Raw genomic sequence first — 23,413 nt, forward strand, 5'->3', positions numbered from 1 at the left:
CAGCATCAGAGGTAACTACTTAATTTTAAGGGGCACCATTCCTGAATAGGCACAAGCCACAAATAGAGTTTATCAATGACACTTGGCCCCTTTTGGTCAGAAGAAAGAAAATTTATTCCTCTTAGCCTGTCTCTACATTCATGACTGAGATTGTTTCCAAAATCTTCTGACCAGAACTGCTGGAAAAGCCGGGTAATCTTGTTAGATCTAAATAAGAAGATGCTATAACAGTACTATCTATAGTTGTTGTTGACCATATGCTCTTACTACATTATCTCATTTAATCAAGCAACCAGTAAATCCAAATTTATGCCGAACACCCTCCTGCATAGAAAATGGCAAAAAAAGAAAAAAAGTTTGCTTAACATTTACTATTAAGGTTTGAATCATGCTGTTGCCTAGAGAATGAATAGTGCTTCCTTTATCTAGGATAGTGGGAGAAGAAAAAGATTTTAAAAAAAGAAAAGAGATAATTCCAAAGCTTCTTGTTGACATTAACTCTGAATTTAGTATTTCTACATCTTTTAATGAATTTGTTTATTTTTATTGTTGTTCATCCAAGCAATGGCAAAGTCAGGCTTACTTCTTTTTCTATTTCCTTTTCCCCTGTAGAGGTCCTAGTGTAGTGGATTAGGAGGATTAAGGTGCCAGAGAAGCCAATATAAATCTTTAATATAAATATTTAGAAAATAATTAAGAGCTGGATTATTTTTTTTAATCTTTTTGGTTTTTTTTTTTAGAGAGAAATGAAGGGAGAGAGAGATAGGAACATCGATGTGAGAGAGATACATCGATCAGCTGCCTCCTGCATGCCTCTTACTGGGGAATGACCCGCAGCCCAGGCATGTGCCCTGACCAGGAATCGAACCAGGACCTCTCAGTCCATGGGATGATGCTCAATCCACTGAGCCACACCGGTCGGGCACGAGCTGGATGGTCTGACTATGTATAGATTGACTATGTGACCAGGCATTCTTGAGCTTTGTAGTTTGTTTGTTTACCTTCTGATCCCAGAGTGGCTGGACAGTACAGTCACATCCTGGGCTTTGTGGTGTCCCTGGTGCTGAGTCACCACTATAAGGCTGAAAATGAGGTTCAAAGAAAGCCAAGTCTTTCCAGATGGCCTGTGAATGCTGAACCTCCCACCTGCAGCTTCCTGTTGCCTTTAATATCGGTCCTTCCTGGAGGTTGTTTTCCTTAAAAAGCCCTCAACCCCCCTTGACTTCTTTTGTTTTCTCATCTTCTTCTGTTCTTTTTCAAGAGAAAAAAACTTCTAAGGTAGACGCGTCCATGTGGAGCTGAGCCCGTTGAATAGGAGATTGAATAGAATGGGCTACTGGTAAACTGTTCTGAACAAGAAAACAATTTGTGTGTCCTTTTAAGACCAAGGATCTGAATTCTACTTAAATTTAACCTTAATTCATGCAGTTATTCACTTTTCTTCTTATCCTTAATTTAATGTGTTTATCCATTGAATTCTTGTTATTAGATCTTCCTATTTTTCTTATAGAAATGAATTTTCCCACTCATTTGTTTGTGAAGGAACTTTTGTTTCCATTTCTACCAACAAGCATTTAATATCCCTGCAGATTTTTATTAAATATTTGCAGACTTGACAATCTCAAATCTTTTGTAAAATAAAGTAGAATATAAAAATCACATATACAAAAGTAGACACATATATAGGCGCATCCCTTTGAATTTTTTGGTTCCTTGTCCCATTGCATGCTATCTGTGGACTACTGAAAAAGTCAGAAAGTTCTTATAAGGTTTCAATATTTTGTTGTTGTTGTTAATCCTCACCCGAGGATTCTTTTCCATTGATTTTTAGAAGGACTGAAAGGTAAGGGGTGAGAGAGAGAGACAGAGAGAGAAACATCTATGTGAGATACATCCATTGGTTGCCTCCATCACAACCCTGACTAGGGCCGGGGATTGAACCTGCAACCCAGGTATGTGCCCTTGACTGGGAATCAAACCTGCGACCCTTTGGTCCAAGGGCCAATGCTCCAACCACTGAGCCAAACCGGCCAGGCAAAAGGTTCAATATTTTAAAATTTGGCTTTCATAAATTGTTTAGACTGCCTCATCTTCATCAACCAGAGGAAGGGGAACGCTATTGGTAATTGCAGTGGTATCATCTAGCTAGAGAAAGGGCATAACATTTGTAATAAAGTAGCCATATTTCTGTAACCCTTACATGTATAGTCATGGCTTGTAGGGTGTAAGCAAAACAAAATCTTAGGTTTTTTCTCTCATCATCCCTTTATATATTTTTTTCCACTGAGGGAAGATTTTTCTTTGTTTTACCACAGAAAGAAATTATCACCAAGCTATAGACTTTTCTTATCACCTTTAATTAATAGAAATGTATAGGGTCACTCTAAGTTGCAACTTAGAGTTTTAATTGTACAAAAACACCCTATCTAGGCAATGTATAGATCTTCCTTTCAGTCTGTGTTCACCGGGCACGAGCTGCGTGGAGAACCTGTGGTCCATGGGAAGGATGAGCTGAGTCAAGGCTGGGAGGAGAGGACGGATGGGTACAGAGATTCTTTCTCGACTGGCCCTCTGTCTGATGGCTTTGGGGCCTCTGGTCTTGGCAGATGTCAGATGCTGACACTCTTTCTCGTGAGGTTTTCCCCTCCTAGGATATGGATAAAGGATCTCTTCCTCCAGCTGTTTCTCTCCATGAGACTGTTTTTCTGGGCGTTAACTCTATACCGACTCTCTCTGTTGGAGTTTATTACTCTTCCAGGCCCCCTTAGGACTCAGAACAGCTCCAGGCTGACTCTGCCTCGCACTTAGAATGCATCTGGTCCACAGGAAGAACTTGCGTGGCCTTTGCACCACCTCTGCTGCTCAGGCCGATCCTGCCCGGCCCTCTCCGGGCTATCACAGTCCACTTAACTTTCTCAGGCGTGAGTCAGACCCTGGCCCCCACGGGTGAAAAGAACAAAACAAGACGAAACCAAACAAAAACTCATAGACATCAGTATGGTGATTACTAGAGGGAAAAGGAGGTGGGGGCAGGAAGAAGAGGGTAAAAGGGGATAAATGGTGATGGAAGGAGACTTCACTTTAGGTGGTGAACACACAATACAATATACGGATGATGTTTTATAGAATTGTACATCTGAAACCTATATCATTTAATTAACCAATAAATTCAATAAAAAGGGTTGTTAAGATTTGGTAGCTGTTTTTTGTTCTTGTTTAAAAAAAACACCAAGTAATCCCTGGCCGGTTTGGCTCAGAGGTTAGAGTGTCGGCCTATGGACAAAGAGCCTTGGGTTCGATTTCGGCCAAGGGCACGTACCTTGGTTGCAGTTCGTCCCCAGCCCCATTGGGGTCGTGTGGGTGGCAACCAGTTGATGTGTCTCTCTCACGTGGATTTTTCTTTAGTTCTTTCTTTCTTTCTTTCTTTCTTTCTTTCTTTCTTTCTTTCTTTCTTTCTTTCTTTCTTTCTTTCTTTCCTTCCTTCCTTCCTTCCTTCCTTCCTTCCTTCCTTCCTTCCTTCCTTCCTTCCTTCCTTCCTCCTTCCCTCCCTCCCTCCCTCCTTCTCTCTCTCTCTCTCTCTCTCTCTCTCTCCCCCTCCCTCCCTCCCTCCCACTCTATCTGAAGATAAACGTAAAAATATTCTTGGGTGAAGATTCAAAACAACAAAAACAAAACAAAACAAAACAAAACAAAAAAAACACCAAGTTCTTTAAATGGTTTCATTGAAGTTGCCTTTCTAGAATGGGATAAAGAGCGAAGCATCTTAAACCCTTCTCATTTTCTCCAAAGAAAAATGCTATGACTCATTTCTCAAAGAAGACCTTTATACATGCTGTCCCCTTCCCCATTTCAGACCTACAACACGAGTGAGAGTCAAATGTTTAAATACATATCAGTTTGAGATCCACTGCCTATCACTCCTGACAGCTTAGGTCAAACCTTTAAACGTCTTCATGTATATGTATTGGTACAGCTAGGATACAGGTTTGCTTGGGTGTGACTGAGATGTGAATCAGGGTAACAAGGTGAAGGGTTATTGCTCTTACTTAGAACTGCTGGCTGGGGTGCTGGCTCTGCTCATCGGGGCTTCAGGCTCCTTCACTACTGTGTGTCTGCCACTCCGGGAGTGCTTCCTTCCTCCACACCGTCGAGGAAAGACGCTATGTCTCCACTTCATCTACTGGAGAAAGGGTGAAGGGGAGGAGGGGGCATCCCTCTACCTTTAGCATGAACCAGAAATTACACACATCACTTCCATTCACATTCGATTGGCCAGAATCCAGTCACGTGCCACAGGGACTGGGAAACGTGGCCTTTATTGGAGGCAGCCACATGGGCCAGCTGAAATTTCTCTTTCCACAGGAGAAGAGGAGAATGAGGTTTTTTATTAGTCTTAAAAAAAGTTTTTTTTTCCCCCTTTATTAATGTTAGAAGGAGAGGAAGGGAAAGAGAGATAGAAATATTGATGAGAGAGAAACATCAATTGGCCACCTCCTGCATGCCCCCCACTGGGGATCGGGCCCACAACCTGGGCATGTGCCTTGACCAGGAATTGAACCAGCGACCTCTTGATGCATAGGTTGACACTCAACCACTGAGCCACACCAGCTGGGTGAGAATCAGTTTGATGATTCAACTAGCAGCCTCTGCTATCCCATTCAACGGACATTGAGTGTTAGGAATTCATTATGGGACATGAATTAAACTCACTTTAGAGGCTTGAAACCTACTCTTACCCATATTTCTTCTTAATTTCACTAATATTAGTTTTTTATTTTATTTTAAAGGGAATCCAAGGTCCTATTGGCCCCCCTGGTCCTCAAGGACCCCCAGGACAGGGCTCACCTGGTTCTAAGGTAACTTTCTTAATGAGAGAGGACTTTAATATGTCTAATTGCTTTTTCTGGGCAATGGCCAGCCGTTTGGAAAGCAGCAGCTGAAATAAACTGGAAAATCAGAGATTTCTACTTAATGCAAAATCTTACTGTTATTCCTAGTGGTTTAGAAATTGTAATATCTATTCTTTGTGTTCTTAGAAGCTTTTATTTACACAATCTTCATTTACTGTCTTGTTCATTACTTTTACTTATGAAACCTGATTCTAGCAACTCCAGCAGTAATATCAGTAGTGACTACCCGTTGTTTTATGCCTCTCTGGACCGACTCATTTCCATCCCCACCAGCACTCCCACAGTAGGTCCAACTGCTGCAACATTTAGCTAGAGATATGGAGTCAGAAGTTACCCAACAAGTAAACATTTTCTATAAAATTAGGATCCAGTGACCTCCTAAATGAGAACCATTATTTATCCCTTGGAGAAAGGTATGGCACTATTCTCTAAGGAGCTGCTTCAAAGAATCACCAATAATAACACTTCTCTGAGAGGTCTGACCTTCAAGCACACTCCAGGTGAGAAGCGGCTCAATAGAATGCTGTTCCTGTCCTGGACACGGGTGACTAGGGGCGTATCATCGAAGATCAGGTTGTTCTCTCTGGTTATGATACTGCTCTCGATCCTCAGTCATCTTGGCTTCTTAGGTGTCAGTTTTAGTTGTTCTAGAATATAACTGCCTATCATTTCCTGGGAACCTTTATGGGGCGAGGGTATCCTTAAAGTCAATGTTGAATGTTTTACATAGCCTGTATTTTAAGTCAGACCATTGCACATTCCAAATGTGATGGTGGTGAATAAGAATTGAGCACATGAAGCTCAGTTTTCTCTTATTTTGTTGATATACGACAGCTCTTAGGAGATCAAAGAAGGAATATATTATCTTTATTTTGCTGCCCTAGTCAAATACTCTTCAAATACTCTTTCTTTATTAGGGAGAAGTAGGCCAGATAGGACCTACAGGCCCTAGAGGACCAGTGGGGATTGGAGTACAAGGTCCAAAGGTGAGTTGACTCTGCTGCTCAGAAGCATTTAGAATAATTTATGTGATATTATGTAAAGTTTCATTTATATCCAAATGAAATACAGATCATGCATGTGTCATCTGTTACTTTACCAAAGTAGAGTATTTATCCAGAAAAGGGTCTGATACTCAGTGTAACTCTTATTGCTTAAGAAAAAGCACAGTTAGTTTATTTTAATGACTGTTAATTTTTTTATGCATTTATTTATTAGCATTAGAGGCCCACTTTCAGCACAGAGTGATTCTATGAACGTCATCACCTGCCATGTTATAAATCAAAGCACCTAGTAGTTAGCATTTCAGTAAAGGATACTTCCCTTTCTTTGTTTTATGGCTTCCTAAGCAATCCATTCCCTAAATCTAAAGTAAGTCCAGCCCACCTCTGTCACCCAGTAATTTTATATCTCAACATGCTTTTGGTTCCCATATTTTTACCTCTTATCTGAACTTGCAAAGAATTTGCATGTTCTTTGAATTACAGTTGACCCTTGGACAATGTGGAGCTTACGGGTGTAGACTTCCCCCAATAACTTTCTTTTTAATATGTTTTTAAAATACGTTTTTAGTTGAAAGAGGAAGGGAGAGAGAGATAGAAACATTGATGCGAGAGAGAAACATTGATTGGCTGCCTCCTACACACCGCCTACTGGGGATCAAGCCTGCAACCTGTGCATGTGCCATGACTGGGAATTGAACCGGGCCCCCAGTCCATGGGACGACACTCAATCCACTGAGCCACACCGGCCGGGCCCCCCCAGTAACTTTGACTTTCCCCAAAGCAAGTTGTCCTTTGGTATCTGTGGGAGGGATTGGTTCCAGAACCCTCACAGACACCAAATTTTTGGAGGCTCAAGTGCCTTACATAAAATGGCGTAGAAGAATGCTTACAGTCGGCTGTCTGCATCCATGGATTCCCAACCGCAGAATAGTTTCAATCCAGGGTTGGTGGAACCCATGAATGCAAATCCCAGTGATGCAGAAGGCTGGCCATATAGTTATTGAAAAAAATCTAAGCATAAGTGGACCCATGCAGTTCAAACCCATGTTGTTCAACTGTACTTTCCCTCCTACTATACCCTCTAGAATGGCGCTGTCCAATATTGCAGCTGCTGGCCACATGTGGTTACAGATGCTTAAACTGTGATGAGTATGAACTGGGATGTGCTACAAGGGTAGTAATACACACACTGGATGACAATGCTTGGTACAAAAAAAAAAAAAAAAGTAAAATATACCCTTAATACAATGTGCACATTGATTAACTATTGAAATGATATTTCAGGTATATTAAATAAAATTACCTATTTCTTTTAACTTTATAAATGTGGCTGTTAGAAAAATTATAATTACGTATATGGCTTGCTTTATATTTCTATTGGACAATGCTGCTCCATGGGAGCAGGGACCTTGTTTCCATCTTTGTCTTCTTTATTGTTGAATCCCCAGACTGGGGGACATGATAGGTACTCAATAAATGCTGTTGAATAAATGAATGACTCCTTACTTTACCATTCGTCATTTCTATAACTCATCCTGAAAGCACACAGGCTCTGGTGAGCCCCACTAAGCAGCAAACCTCACCATTACTCTGATGTTATTGCCATCATTCCTAAACGTATTTGGCTATTAGAAGAAATGTGAGATGTGGGCCTAAGAAGAACGTACACGTTCCCTCCATATAAACATATAATTACAGAGGATGAAAAGTGTGCTAAATGCAGTAATAATTGCTGCCATTTGTTGACTGTGCCACACAATGTGCTAAGTGCTAAATATGACATGTCTATATATATATGTAGTGTAAATATTTGTGCATATACATGTGTGATATCATATGTATGTTAATTTCAGGGGTGATATAGAGTGGAAAGGCTCAGCAGTTAGACTAGTTTTGCCACAAACCAGATGTGCAATCTTAAGTTTCTCTTACTTTATTGTTTTGTTTTTTTTAATCCTCACCTGAGGATATTTTTTTTCCCATTTATCTTTAGATAGAGTTAGAGGGAGGGAGAGAGAGAGAGAGAGAAATAGAGAAATAGAGAGAGAGAGAAAAAAATCAACATGAAAGAGACACATCGACTGGGCCGGGGACTGAACTGCAACTGAGGTACATGCCCTTGATTGGATTCAAACCCGCGACTCTTTGGTCTGCAGCCTGACCTTCTACCACTGAGCCAAACCAGCCAGGGCGAGTTTTACTTTATTTTTAAAATTTTTTATTATCCTCACCCGAGGACATTTTTGCATTCATCTTTAGATAGAGTGGGAGGGAGAGAGGGAGGAAGAGAGAAACATCGATGTGAAAGAGACACATCAACCGGTTGCCACCCACAGGACCCCAACCGGGGCTGGGGACAAACTGCAACTGAGGTACGTGCCCGAACCAAACCCAGGACTCTCTGGTCCACGGCCGACGCTCTAACTGCCGAGCCAAACTGGCCAGAGTGAGCTTCTCTTACTTTAAAAAATAAAACATTTCAAACATACTACTATATAGAATAATACAAAGGACACTCATGTATCCCATGACCCATGGGATGCAGTCATAATAACTTTTTTAATGTCCTTATCTACTAATTCTATCACCTGTATCATTTTCTGGATCAGTTTTAAATGATTGTTTTTTCTCAGTACACAGGGCTGTATTTTGCAGCTTTTTTGAATACCTGATAATTTTTGATTGGATGACAACCATTGTGAATTTTACCTCTTTTGGGTGCTGGATATTTTTGTATTCCTATAAATATTTTTCAGCTTTGCTCCTGGATGCTTTTTAAATTACTTGAAAACAGTTTGAGCCTTTTGGTCTTGCTTTTAAGTTTTACAAGGTGGGAAAAGAGCAGCATTTCATCTAGGGTGCATGTGGGGGGGAATTAACCAAGGCCAGATCCTTTGTCGATCTCTGAGCTTTGCTCTCCGAATTGCAAGGTTCTCTTTCTCGCCAGTAGGATCAGGCACTGTTTCAGGCCTGCTGATGGTTCTCTCGGATGCTTCAAGTTGGTCGTTTTTCTGGTCTTGGGTAGTTTCTTCACACTGTGCTGAACAGTATTCTCCTGAATACTCAAGGGGGAAGCTCAGTAGACCATAGGTCTCTCCCTGATGTGTTTTCTCTGAATATATAAAGCACTTACTCATAATCATACGTTAACTTGAAAGCAAGAAGAACTATTGAGCATTAGAGTTGGAAGTGATGTTAATTCCCCAATTTTTTCATGTGACTTTTATATTAGTTTCTTAAGATTGCTGTAACAAAGGACCACAACCTGTGTGGTTTTAATACAATAGGAATTTATTAGTTCACAGTTCTGAAGGCTAGAAATAGAAAATCAATGTGTGTGCAGGGTCAGGCTCCCTCCAAAACCTGTAGGGAAGAATCCTTCTTTGCCTCTTAGTTTCTCAGATGGCCAATCCTTGGCTTGCAGATACATCACTCTTATCTTCGCCTCTGTCATCACGTGGCATTTTCCCTATGTGTCTGTCTTCACGTTGGTATTTTCCTCTTTTTATAAGGACACCGGTCATATTGGGTTAGGGCCCACTTTAATGACCTCATCTTAACTTGATCACATCAGCAAAGACCCTATTTCCGAAAAAGGTCACATTCACAGGTACCAAAGGTTAGGACTTCGACATATCTTTTTGGGGGTCAATTCCACCCATAACAAAAAACAATCCAAAACTGAGACCCAGAGAGGTTAACTTGTCCAAGGTCAAATAGTTTAATTACCATTTAGATTTCTCAGGTCAGAGGCTTTTCTCAGACACCATAAGATATATCTAATTCCAAGTACCTCAAAATGGGGGTGCATGATAAATATAAACTTCTGAAAAGGAGATCTTTGCTCATCCACCAGGGGGCGCCAGGCTCAATAGGGCTCCCAGGACAGCCAGGAGTACCAGGAGAAGATGGAGCTGTGGGGAAGAAGGTAAGTAACGTTTTTTCATATTAGAGGAATAGAAACCATTGAACCACACTGACACCTTAGTCCTGCAGGACCTCAAATCAAACCATCCTGGGAAAACTTAGTCTTTTATGAAAAAAAAAAAAAAAAAAGTCCCACAAGTCTAAATTTCCTTTTTACTTCAGAAAGAAAGAGAACACCAATTCAAAGGATGAGTAGTGTTTCACACCTTCTGCCTTCTCTCGGGTGTTTTAGACGTGACATTCTCCAGTGGCCTAGTTTTTTTTGGATTCCTAGAAAGCACTTTAATTTAAACTTTTTTCCCCCCTCTAAAATTAGCGTCTGTAAATGCATTTAGGAAGTAAGGCCATTATAAAGATTTCCTGAAGTATTCTGAGTGGACATGTGAAATACTCATTTTTCAACATTAGTGAAAAAGAACAGATGGGAAGGCTGAAGGTCTTTCCTGTTTTTTTGTTTTTTTTTTAAACAAATCACCAATGTGAATGACACATTGCCAAGGAAAGTGAGCTTATTGCTTTGGAAATTGGCTGAGAAATTGGACTTTTTAATGATATTTCAACTACTCTGAGCTAAAGTAGAGTTTGATATTCATTTATTCAAGTTGATAAATTTCCAAATTAATTTTGAGAGTGAAGGTCTGGTCTGTTTGGGAGGATTTCAGCAGAGAAGACATTGGCCACGAGAAGAGACAAGGTGGGCTGATATATACTGTCTATCAAGGGTCAACTAAGACATCAGTGTCATTTCCTTTAGGGAGAAGCAGGGCTTCCAGGAACAAGAGGCCCAGAAGGACTACCTGGAAAGGGACAACCTGGCCCCAAGGTATGGAATTACTAGTGTTGGGGGAAGCCGACTGCCTGTGTTCTAGTCCTGATACTAAGGAGCCAACTTAGGAAATTTGCTTTTTATTCTTGCTATGTCAAATGTGTTTACTTCTGGCTTGAAGTTATGGATACTAGCTCGTGAGCTATGGAAGAAAGCAAGTACGTATTATTCATTTTTATTTCCTAGCATCTATTATAAGACCCAGCTTATACGAAGAGTTCAACACATGTTTTTCTTGATAAATAGCCAGACTGACATTTAAAAAACACAAAGGAGGGGAAAAGAAACCTTGAGATACATCCTTGAGACTTGAAAGCCCATACATTTTCTTTAAAGATTTGTGGAATTTCACATAGTAATAAGAAATATCACCTTATTAAGTGGTAATTTTACTTTCACAATGAGAAATAAATTTTACAAACTGTAGAAATGCTAGGGAATACCATCTTTATATGTCAAGATGAGAATATCCAAACTCATCCATAAAACTATTAGTGACATAACCCACAGCCTCTAAGGGTCCAGATGTTCCTGCAGTGGCTATGTTCAGGCATCAATGCCCATATGAAGATTCTGGAGAGTTCTACATGGGGAAAGTACAAATAAAATCTGTATACTTATTGTATTAAAATAGCAATTGACAAACCTCAAAGGAGGGGGGTGGGGGCAATGGATGAGAATGAATCAAAGAACTTTATATGCATGTATGTATAACCAATGGACATAGACAACAGTGCTGGTGGGGGGGACAGGATGAGGAGGAGGGTGTCTGGGGGGGAGGGGAAAGGAGAAACATCTGCAACAAAAATAAATTAATAAAAATTTAAAAATAAAATAAAATAGCAATTGATAGCTTCAGAAGTTTATGTCTTGAAAAATATTAGCTAAATTGAGTCCTTAATCTTAAATGTGAGAATTTGAAATTTAAATATATTTCTAAAATTGCCAACTATTTTATTTATTGACTTACCGTACTATAAGATGCTTGAGGGAGGGGGGCAGGGAATGTGGACAGAGAATACCTTTTAAACATCATGCAGAAATACTTATGGAAATGCTTGCCCGTTAACACTCAGGAGAACTAATGTATTTTATAATGCCCTTTCGAAATATAGACCCTTGAGTTAATAACTGACGTTGTTAAGAATGAATGATATCTGTGGGAAACGGAGCTGAGGTTTGAATTTCGTGTTGTACAGTAGCTGGAGAAAGGACATTCAGAGCAGGACAGAGGTAAGCAGAGAGTTACCATGTTAGGGGAACCAGAAGAAAGGGTTTCAAAAGGTGGCAGATGCCACCACTGAAGCAAGGAGAATGTGCATTGTAAAGAGGCCACTGGATGTGTGGCTTTGAGGTGATTTGTGGCTTATGGAAGATGATAGGAGAAGAGTGGTAGGAATATGTGACATAGCCCAGTGTCCCCCTATGGTTCAGTGTTGGCACTTTATTATTTAGCTCGGTTCCTGTTGTTGTCTTCTGGGGTGATTTAGGTCAATAAGTTAAATTTGGTAGTGAATGGAAGAAAATAAGTACTTTTGGTTAGATTTCTATCTCTACTGGGAAATTATAATGATACAATAAGTGATATTTGGAATTCAACTCTTATTCTCTTATTTTTTTATTACCTGTGTCACTCCTGTCCATTAGTATGGACTTTGAGGAGTTAATGACCTCTGTCTAGATCCTACAGGAGGTCACCTCTTCTTAGTGGTGTTTCTGCATTGCTGATGACCTTGGTTCTCAAGGTGTGGTCCCTGCACCAGCAGCATCAGAATCACTTGGAAATGTGTCAGATATGTGAATTCTTGAGTCCCCATGCAGACCTACTAAGTCAGAAACTCTGGGTGTGGGGTCCAGCAATCTATCGGTTAACAAGCCCCCCAGGTATTTCTGATGCACTCTCAGGTTTGAAAACCATGGTGGTAGTCATTTATGTCATAAATGTTTAAATGGTCTCAGTTGCAAATCCCAGAGAACTATTTCTTTGTTGAGCTGGGCACATGCTTGGATACAGTTCCTTGCAGTGGAGCCCTAGTCTAAGGATAGTCTTGGAATGCTTGGAGGCTTCTGGGTGCAGGTAGAACAGCTTTTGGGGGGAAGTATTTGTGTACACAACCAGGCTGGGGAAGAGTCAGTAGGCAGTTTCTAACTGTCCCAGATTAATGCTTACATATCTTTCTACCAATAGAACTATCAGTCTCCTTTGGGAGAAATAACTAGACTTCCCACTGAGGAAGAAATGGGGCTGTATTTGAAAAATATCTTATTTTATGTTTTAAAACTGAAATAGTGTGAAAGCTGAAAACCAGCAAGGAAAAGCATAGATAAATCTGTTTGCTGGTACTGTGACTGTCTCAGAACCATCTGCGACTAGACCAAGGGTGCAAGAGAATTGTAAAATCAAATAAAGTCCCCAAATAAAGACACTGAACCTAGATTTTAAAAGATGTTAAAAAACATTGCATAAATGGTGAAGACCAAGCGATTCTGAAGTACACTATCTGCTCAGCAACATTGACAAACCCTGTGTAACGAGCTGGGCTTGGGGCATATCACTTCAACATTGGTATCAGTTGAGAATGTGGTTGTTATATGACTAAGGAAGGTTTTTTACTACAACAACTATATTCTTCTAATTATTTTGTCAGGGTGATGAAGGAAAGAAAGGGAGCAAAGGAAATCAAGGGCAGAGGGGCTTTCCGGGGCCCGAAGGACCAAAGGTAATTTTTTATGTGCTCATTTTCACTTTGGGGAGATTGTGATTGTGTCTGGTTTTCATAGAATACTAGATTTCTACTGCAAATTTGATTTCCCATTTCCTTGTCAACAAATAAAAACAAAAACTCCCAAATGAAAAAGGCTTTAGAAAATATACTATTCCAGACCATAATAGAATGGAATAGAGAGATTACATAAAATATGTACTCTTTTTTTTTTTAATCCTCACCCGAGGATATTTTTCCATTTTTTGTACAGATAGAGTGGGAGGGAGAGAGAGGAAGGGAGAGAGAGACAGAAACATCGACGTGAAGGGACACATCGAGTGGCTGCCACCTGCACGACCAACCAGGGCCAGGGACAAACCGCAACCGAGGTACGTGCCCTTAGCGGGAACTGAACCCGGGTCTCTCCGGACCGCAGGCCGACGCTCCAACCGCTGAGCCAAACTGGCCAGGGCTAAAATATGTACTCTTCATTGGCATATTTATGCTTCTAAGAGAGAATCTGTATGTCAGTCCTCTCTACCAACAATCACTGGGGACCAAGCCCACAACCCAGGTATGTGCCCTCTCCAGGACTGGAACCGGGACCACTCAGTCCACGGGACGATGCTCAATCCACTAAGCCACACTGGCCAGGGCTAACTTTGTATTTTTTTTTTAATCCTCACCCGAGGATTTTTCCATATTTTGTTCAGATGGAGTGGGAGGGAGAGAGGGAAACATCAACGTGAAAGGGACACATTGAGTGGCTGCCACCTGCACAACCCATCCAGGGCCGGGGACAAACTGCAACCAAGGTACATGCCCTTAGCGGGAACTGAACCCGGATCTCTCTGGACAACAGGCCGACGCTCTAACCGCAGAGCCAAACCAGCCAGGGCTAACTTTGTATTTTAAAAGTACAGTAATTGGTCTCTTTAAAAAGAGTAGAGTAGATTAAATCTGGAAGCATAATTTTGCCCTGGTCTAAATGAAAAATTTAACAGCTTAATGTTTTATTTATTTGCCCTAGGGGTGAATTGGTTGGTTAACTGTTGCTGGAATCCTGGTGTGCCATGTGCCATCGCCTTGTAGGTTTGGGATTAAGGATTGGCACATACATGCACTGGCATCATCTGGGCCCCAGTAGGCTGATGTGCTCAGCCTGTCCATCATATTGGAGCTCAGCAGAGTAGGCGGCCTCAGCTGTGATATTTTTATATGGCTCAGGGCAGGAGTCATTACCAGTGACTCTCCCAAAGGAGGCAGGAGATCAAATGGGCTGCTCATGATCTTAAGAACAGTTCATGCTGTAAGGCAGGGATCGAACCTAAGTATGTGCCCTGGTTCAATATTAAGACACTAAAAACCACAACCTTTTAGTATTTGGGACCATGTTCCAACCAACCGAGCCACACCGGTCAGGGTGGGAGTTGGCAGATATTTTGGTAAAGGTATAGGTAGGTAGTAAATATTTCAGGCTTTGTGGGCCAGGGGGCAAAATTGAGGATACCATGTATGTACTTGTATAGCAATTTGAAAATGTGAAAGCCATTTTTAGCCCGTGGCTGCACAAAACCAGGTGGTGGTGGGATTGGCCCACAGGCCACAGTTTGTACACCTGTTCTAGATCAGCAGTTTCCAAACTGTGTGATTACAAACTTCTAACAGTAAAAAAATGTTTTTGACCATACTCCAAAATAGGTTTGTTTATTTTTTAATTTTAATTTTTATTCATAATGCCATGAGGTTTATCTAAATAATTGAAAATTTAAAAGGTGACATAAAAAATATAGTGTAACCCTAATATTTTCTTCTAATGATGTCAAATGGGTCATTTTAAACACCTTGTAGGGTGTGTGCACCCTCTTTTAATGGTAATTACTCTGCATAGTGTGTTTAATTGAGGTAATGGCACCTATATCAGAATCATCAGAGGTGTCTCATAAAAATTCATATTCCTGGGCCCAGCCCTTAGGTCTATTGAATGAAAATAGTTGTGAATGACCACCAATAGAAGACTAAATAAAGAAGATGTGGTACACACACACACACACACACACACACACACACACACACACAATGGGATATTACTCAGCCATAACAGAGAATGAAGTGTTACCATTTGCAACAGCATGGATGGACCTAGAGGGCACTATGCTAAGTGAGATAAGTCAGACAGAGAAAGACAAATACCATATGATTTCATTTATATATGGAATCTAGAGAAAAACATAAATAAACAAAACAGAAACAGACTCATAGATACAGAGAACAGACTGATGGTTGCTAGATGGGAGGTGGGTCAGGAGGCTGGGTAAAAATGGTGAAGGCATAAAGAAGTGCAAATTGGCAGCTACAAAATAGCTGGGTGTGTGTGTGTGTGTGTGTGTGTGTGTGTAAAGAACAGCCTAGGGAACACAGTCAACAATATTGCAGTAACTATGTATGGTGCCAGGTGGGTGCTAGACTTATTGGGGCAGTTTATAAATTATATCAATGTATGACCACTATGCTATACACCTGAAACTAATATTGAATGTCAACTGGAAATTTTATTTTATTTTATTTTAATATTAATTAATTAATTTTTTGTTACAAATGTCCCTTTTTCCCCCATTGACACCTCCTCTGGCTCCCCCTCCCCGTCAGTCCCCCTTTGTCTGTGGAAAAAATTAAATGCATATATATTTCTGGGGCTGAAACCCTGGACTCTGTATTTTACCACACTCCTCTGACAATGATTTCTCTACTCCGTAAAATTTGAGAATAATTGGTCTGGAACCAGGTGAAACATAGATATTGCTTGCTAATTCTGAGTCTTTATTGAGATTCAATATTAAGACACTAAAAAAAAAAAAATTGAGAAATGTTTTAATTTTTCTATTTGAAAATTTATTTATTTATTTTTTTATTTTACCATAAGCTTTCTACTTCTAAAAGAGATATGAGATTGTTTACAGTGGAAGGCTGACATACCATGGGCTACAAAACAAAATAACAAAGGAAAAAATTATAAACTATAGAAAGCATTATTTACCACCACATATACCCAAAAGTTTATGCTGAAGGTAATTGTTATAATTGAACAAATATTTTCTCTGAGCTTCTTGGCATAAGACAAAAAGGAAGCACCAAGAATTGCATAATTTTTATTAGCTAATAAAAGGATGCACAAGAGATAAAATTCTCCTTATACTCAGTAATTGAGTGCATTTATTAAAGGCATTAAAATCTTAGTCATCAATAACTTTAGTAGTGGTTTAACAAAATTATTTTCACATTGGTCTGTGAAACAGACAGGTCATGATATTGTAAAGTGCTACAAACACATTTCTATGTTTTTCCTAATATAATTCCTGTATTTAGTTTTGTTTCTTTTTTTGCTTGAAATGTAATGAGTATTTTGCTCTGCTTTTAGGGTGAACCGGGTGTTATGGGCCCTTTTGGGGTTCCGGGAGCATCAATTCCTGGACCACCTGGGCCAAAAGTATGTATTTTGGAGAATATTCTTTTACTCTTTTTCTTAGACAGTTGGAGAGGGGGAAAAAATTCATGATACCAGTCAACAATTTTAGTTTTTGAAGAACCTCAAAATATTATGTAGTTTAATTCTGATATATCACAGTTAAGCAAACTAAAGGCCGGAAGCAAATGTAAGATTAGAAAGCAGACTCCTATTCCTGGTCTTAAACTTGCAATTTCACCTCTATCTCCCCCAAATTCTAGATCTTAATGCAGGTGAGAATTTACTGCATTTATTCAGAAGAATATTCTAGAATTTATAATCTGAAAGTGTGATAGGAAAGAAACCCACTCAGATTTGAGAGCCTTCCCAGACTTTCTTATAGTCTAAATATTTGTGTCTAGTTGTCTACCTCTTAGTTCAGTTGCTTTTCTCTAACCAGCTTAGTAGTCTTCACTGACAGGTGTTATTTACTTAGGCTTTGAAATTCCCCTCAAGTATATTAGAAGAATGTACTCTCTCAAGATGTGATCATGGTAAACTAAGCCCTTTATAATTTGGCCAACCACTCTTTGCCCCTCTGCCATTGTGGTTTCTCATGCATCCCAAAGTCTGAAACTCTGAACTTTATTTGAAATGTACAGGGAGATAGAGGAGGACCTGGGGTGCCTGGATTTAAAGGAGAACCTGGCATTGCTATTCGAGGACCAAAGGTAGGCTTTATTCATGTTTTTTTATTTTTATTTTTCTGTATGTGAGAGAAAGAAAGTAGATTTAGTGCATAGTAAGTTGATGACTGAGATGGTTCTACTTGCAGTATCTACATTGATGAACTCAAATATAAGAATGCACTATTCCCTTAAAAACAAAAAAAATCAAGCCCACAGATAATTTACTTTTCATAAAAATAGGGGACGAAAACTCCTATGGTTAAATTTTTGCTGACTAAACAGTTGTTTGAAAACACACTTTTTGTAATGTCTGTGATATGAGATTATATGGCTTCTAGCCTTTTTGTTTACATATTAATGGCCAGTGTATCTCTTTGACAAAACATTGATCAAAAAGTTCATGTTTGGAAGATATCATGAATCAAATTTCTCTGCTTTGTCATCCATCCTTCAGAGTTATTTTAAATGAAAATGCAAATAATTATAGGAGAAGACAGCTTTTATAGAAGTTGCTATTTTTCCAACCAAGCGCCCTTTCCCTCACACAACACCCAGCAGTGCAGCAACCCCGAGCACCCCAAATGTCAACAAGCACATCCCTGTGCATGAGAACAGGCTTCAGGGCTCCGTAACCAGCCCTCGGTAAATGAGTAGCATGTTGTTATGTAGCTTTGAAGCTGGTTTCAGTTCTATTAAATTGTCTCTTCTAGATAAAAGGGTTCAAGTACTAAAATCAGTGATTTTCAAACTTCAAAAAAACAAAGCAACAACTTAGAACCATCGTTGATATATAATGCAAACCCTAGTATATACCGATATCATTGTAGGGGTTCTTTCTTAAGGTCAAGGGAGGACCCTGACCGTCATTGTTCTTAATCACTTTAACAGTGATCTGTGCTAGAGTGACAATCTTCTGGTTTCTTGGGCACAGAGGAGGTTCCAGGGAAGTGGAATGTTCAAACTGAAACAGAGAAAGTCCTGGACAAACCAGATGATCATCTTACTCCCCAGACTTTGAGGCACATGGGAACCAAGTTATGTACAACTCAAGGAGAAAATTGCAAATTTCATAATGCTAAAATTATAGATATGACCTTGATCAAGAACATTTGGGTGACAACTTTCATCTTGTTTGATAAGCTCCTGGATCTGTGTATTCCTAGGTTAATGATTTATAGTTTCTTCTCTCTACTTATACTATTTCTTACAATAGAAATAAAATCCAATTAAATGCAGCCTCACCTGTTTTCTACAGACCAGCATCGGACTTGCTGGTGATAGTATTTAGTTATTTGCTTCTTCACACCAGTCATTTTCCAATCCCTTTGCCTCTAAAGATACTCTTTCTGTTATTCTCCCCTAATACATTGTTTTTTAAGCATGTGGGGGGTTAAATGCCTGATGAGAGTTTTGGCACATTAATTCAGTTTTTGTGTATTACTTCAGGGAATTCCCAGATCCAAGCATATTTCAAAACATTCTATTAAGATTTCTGCCCTGATTTATGTTGAATGAGAGACACTTCAAATGGAATCACTTTGCATGACATTTTCTTGAATCCAGTGCAGAGGCCAAGTGGCAAAATTCCATCTAAAAATATGTTGTGAGAAGTCGAAAATAAAATTCTGAGAAGGAACACTTTTCTTCTCCCCATCTCCTGACATTCCTACTAACATTAGAAGGAACAAGCTAACAGAAAGTTTTGCAGGAGAGAGGATAAAGTTCTCGAGGAAAAAAAATGTTTGTAAACTATAAATGTTTTAATGTTTTTTTCCCCCAGTGTGGGTGCCCAGGGATAAACAACAACAGCTGCTGATAATTTGTTATAGGCTTGGAGCGTATAAAGAAAAACTGAATGTGAATTTTTATTCCAATTTTCTTTTCCTTTCAACCTAACCAGGGAGCAGTGACTGCTTTGTTTTGTTGTTGGCTGGATCCTTGTGTGTGTAAACATGGAGAGTAATGGACATCTTATTTTGGGACATATTCCATATGGATGCTTAAAGTGTTAACCTTAAATGTAGTTGGAATAGCAAAATAAATTGCTTCTGAGAAGTTTCCTGTAGTTGGAGATATACCAAAACTCACCTCTCCAAAAGACCTTGCTTTGCTTTGTCATACAGTTTTGTGTAGTCTTCTTGGATTTTTGTTGATAATAAATAGTAAAATAAGTTTTAATAAGTGACCAAGTGTTCTGAAGATGATCATTTTTATGAAGATTAATCATATAAAACCAGTCTCATAGGAAAAAAGAGTTGTACTCATGATTTTCAAAACAAATTTAACTTTTTAAAAAAATTTTCCTTATATTTTTTTTTTTTTTTTTTTTTTAGAGAGAGGGAGAGAGAGACAGAAACATGGATGAGGGAGAACGTTGATTGGCCACCTCCTGCATGCCCCCACTGGGGATTGGGCCCACAACCTGGGTATGTGCCCTGACCAGGAATCAAACCAGCGACCTCTTGGTGCATGGGTTGACACTCAACCACTGAGCCACACCAGCCAGGCAAAACAAATTTAACTTTTTTATTGCTTAACAAGTGTGCAGATCTCCACTCTCCCCACCCCCCCCCCATCAATCATTCTTTCATAGGAGTAGAATTAGGAACATTTTGGGGAGTTGGATTTTGGGTAACATTTTGGCTTGGAATAATGGCAGTTTGATTTTAGTGTTTCCAAGAATATAAAAAAAAGTACTGAGAGTAGTAGCTCCTTTTTCCAATCATAGAAAACAAAGACCTGTCTATAAGCAGAGCTTTTCCCTAAAGTAAAAAACCATAAATATTTTAAAACATGACCAGCTTTTTATCAGAATAACTGATGTGTATTGACAAGAGCCATTGCAAGAGTGATTATAGTAACAGAATGGGAAGTGGTATAAAAGGAATATTACAAGTTTTAAATATAAGTGCAACAGACTTATATTGAATAAATCTTCTGGAAGTGTCTCCCTCATTTTTTCTTTCTCTCTCTCTATTTTACTTTAGCCAAAAATTTAATTTTCATTTGTAGAGAGTTACACATCTCAAAAAAACTGTTGTCCAAAAGGCAAGAATCACCCTTTTCTATCCTCTCTACAGGAGGCCAGTAGTTACTACTCAAAGTTTTTGATGCTTAAGGTTGTCACTATAAAGCAGTACTTACAACTTTTTCCTGGTCTCAATATATGAACCACAAACTCTGTGTCCTATCTCCTTATAACTTAAAAAAACACACAATCTGTTTTAATTGTTTATTTGTGCTTATTTAGTCCCCATGTAACTTGGACCCCATTGAGGAAGACAATAGATATAATATAATAATAAGTAACATACAGTTATCTTGATTTCTTTGTATTCTTTTCTACTCTCTTCCGCACACAATGATTACTGAATTTTCTCATTTTTATACTTTTCCCTGATGTAGGCTGCAGTGAAAATATGTAAATTTATTTCATTTTATTTTTAAAAAAATCCTCACCTGAGGATATTTTTTCCATTTATTTTCAGACAGAGTGGGAGGGAGGGAGGGAGAGGGGGAGAGAGAGAGAGAGAGAGAGAGAGAGAGAGAGAAACATGGATGTGAGAGAGACTTACTGATTGGTTGCCTCCCACATGATCCTGAGCAGGGCTGGGACTGAACCACAACCGACGCATGTGCCCTTGACCAGAATTGACCCCGTAACTCTTTGATCTGCAGGCTGACACTCTAACCCTGAGCCAAACTGGCTAGGACAAAACTCTATAAATTTAAAAATTAAAATACCAGCAACCAGCCATCTTCTAGTTCCTGTGAAGTGTTTCCTCTAGAGCACTTGGTAATGGTTCGTCTATGTCATTCCCTGCACACATTCTATGACCCCCGCCACACACGATGGGTAAGACTTACAAAGAGATAGCATTATCATATGTGGTAGGAGTTCATTTTAAAATTTTCAAATCATTCCTTTGCACTTATCAAATCCACCTTTGGCATATTGAATTGCTTTTGTGCTTAAGTTTTGCCAGGCGTTCCATAGTTTAGTCTTATAATATCACCTGGTGTTGAAATTTACCCAGGGTGCCCAGGGCCCGCGAGGACCAGTGGGCGCTCCGGGACTCAAAGGCGATGGCTATCCTGGTGTGGCCGTAAGTGTGGACCCTGCTTTTATTTTTTTCTTCTTCTCTGCCCCCCTCCCCTTCACATTTTTCCCCTTCTTCCTGCCCTTCCTTCATTCTTCTTTCCTTCCTTTCTCCATCCTCTGTCCCCCTTCTTCTCTCCCCACTTCCTGCTCCCTCCTTCCCTCTCCCTCCCTTCCTTCTCCTCCCTCCCCCCCTTTCTTTCTTCATGACCACTGCAAACAAAGTTGCTCACTCTCTCTCTTATCATATCATCTAGGGACCTCGAGGATTACCAGGACCCCCTGGACCAATGGGTTTACGTGGAGTGGGGGACACTGGAGCCAAGGTGAGATTTTAAAGCAGGTAACATAGTAGCTGCTAAAAATGTACCTATAGGTTCGTAATTTGGGTAAAGTTTATAGCAGGCATGATAGACGAGTGGAGGCATTTAAAGCATTGGTGAAGTTATTTATCCTCACCTGTGGACTTCCTGGGGAGCTTACACTAATGTGGACATGTAGCTTCACTTTATGGTTTTTCTCTTGCTTTCCTGGGGCAACTCTCACATCCCTTTGCTGCTTTGTCTTTCAGTACTGAGATCCAAGTTTGGTTCAGAGCCCTTCTCTCTTTCCTAGGTGCTGTCATCCAGTCCCATGTCTTTACCCATGATCCACGTGCTAGTGGTGTGCAAATTTCATCTTCCCTGCTCTGAGCTCTGCCCTCACATCTAGTTTCTGCCACATAGCTCCTCTTAGATCTTTCCAAGATATCTTTAACCTAACATCTAAAAGAGAACCTTTGATTTTCACTCCATTCGCCTGTAAATGGCACTACTATGCACCCCATGCTTGTGCCATGATACCTGAGTCATTCTTGAGCCCTTCTGTCCCCCTTCTGCCTCCACATCGAGCCCTATGGTAAATCCCATCAGTTCTACCTTCAAAATGTGTCTTGACTCTGGCTGGTTTTCTCCTGTTCTTCCACCTGGGCAGACCACCGTCATCTCTTGCCTGGGCTATTAAAATAGCACCATCACTGGTCTCTCCTCTTCTACCTCTGCCCTTCTGTTACCTAGTAGGCAGAGGGCTCTTGTTTGTCTTGTTTTTTATTTTGGTCTCTGACCCATCACTTTGGTCTCTGACACCTTGAGACTTCCTCTGCATAACGAATGGGGCAGGTATTCTCTTGTCCTCATCTGGTAGAATGAAAGATGGAAGACCCATGGCACTAAATATCATCCCCGAGGGAGATCTTGATTCCTGCCCCATCTCTGCCTGTCGGGTAGTCCTGAGAGCCCAGGACAGGCTGTGTCTGAGCGTGCCAAGGAAACTGTGCAGAGCAGACACACCCGAGGTACTGTTCCCACAGTTCCTGCTTGGTCAGAGTAAGGACTGACTCCGACCCTCTAACACACCTCAGCAGTGTCAGTAACCATACTGAATCTGAGTACTATAGTATTATTTGTTCTTTAAGACAAATTATCTACAAATGTTAAAATTCAAAAGTAGAAAGAGGAATGTCAACATGTAAACCCCATTATTTTCTGCTCTGAGTGAAACATTAGTAAAAACTTTTGTTATTACACAAAGTATTTCTTTAGCCCTGGCCAGGCTGCTCAGTGGTGGAGCATCAGCCTACACACCGAAGGGTCACTGGTTTGATTCCCAGTCAAGGGCAGGTTTGCAGGTTTGATCCTTGGCCCTGGTCAAGGCATGTGTGGGAGGCAACCATCAATGTGTCTCTCTCACATTGATGTTTCTCTCTCTCTTTCTCTCTCTCTCCTCCCTTCCTTCCACTGTCTCTAAAAATCAATGAAAAAATATCCTTG

The 23,413-nt window shown here is 40.0% G+C and overlaps 1 protein-coding gene across 1 annotated transcript in view; it reads left to right on the forward strand.

The window, feature by feature from the left end:
* Window positions 1-23,413, forward strand: part of COL28A1 (collagen type XXVIII alpha 1 chain) — a 151,767-nt gene that overhangs the window by 60,993 nt on the left and 67,361 nt on the right. The window contains exons 18-26 of the mRNA XM_036247179.1: window positions 4,788-4,856; window positions 5,828-5,896; window positions 9,771-9,842; window positions 10,596-10,664; window positions 13,316-13,387; window positions 16,791-16,859; window positions 17,480-17,548; window positions 21,544-21,612; window positions 21,863-21,931. Of these exons, the coding sequence (XP_036103072.1) occupies window positions 4,788-4,856; window positions 5,828-5,896; window positions 9,771-9,842; window positions 10,596-10,664; window positions 13,316-13,387; window positions 16,791-16,859; window positions 17,480-17,548; window positions 21,544-21,612; window positions 21,863-21,931 (627 nt within the window). The remainder of the gene's footprint in view (window positions 1-4,787; window positions 4,857-5,827; window positions 5,897-9,770; window positions 9,843-10,595; window positions 10,665-13,315; window positions 13,388-16,790; window positions 16,860-17,479; window positions 17,549-21,543; window positions 21,613-21,862; window positions 21,932-23,413) is intronic.

This window comes from Molossus molossus, unplaced genomic scaffold (assembly GCF_014108415.1).
Source record: "Molossus molossus isolate mMolMol1 unplaced genomic scaffold, mMolMol1.p scaffold_m16_p_7, whole genome shotgun sequence".
NCBI lineage: Eukaryota > Metazoa > Chordata > Mammalia > Chiroptera > Molossidae > Molossus > Molossus molossus.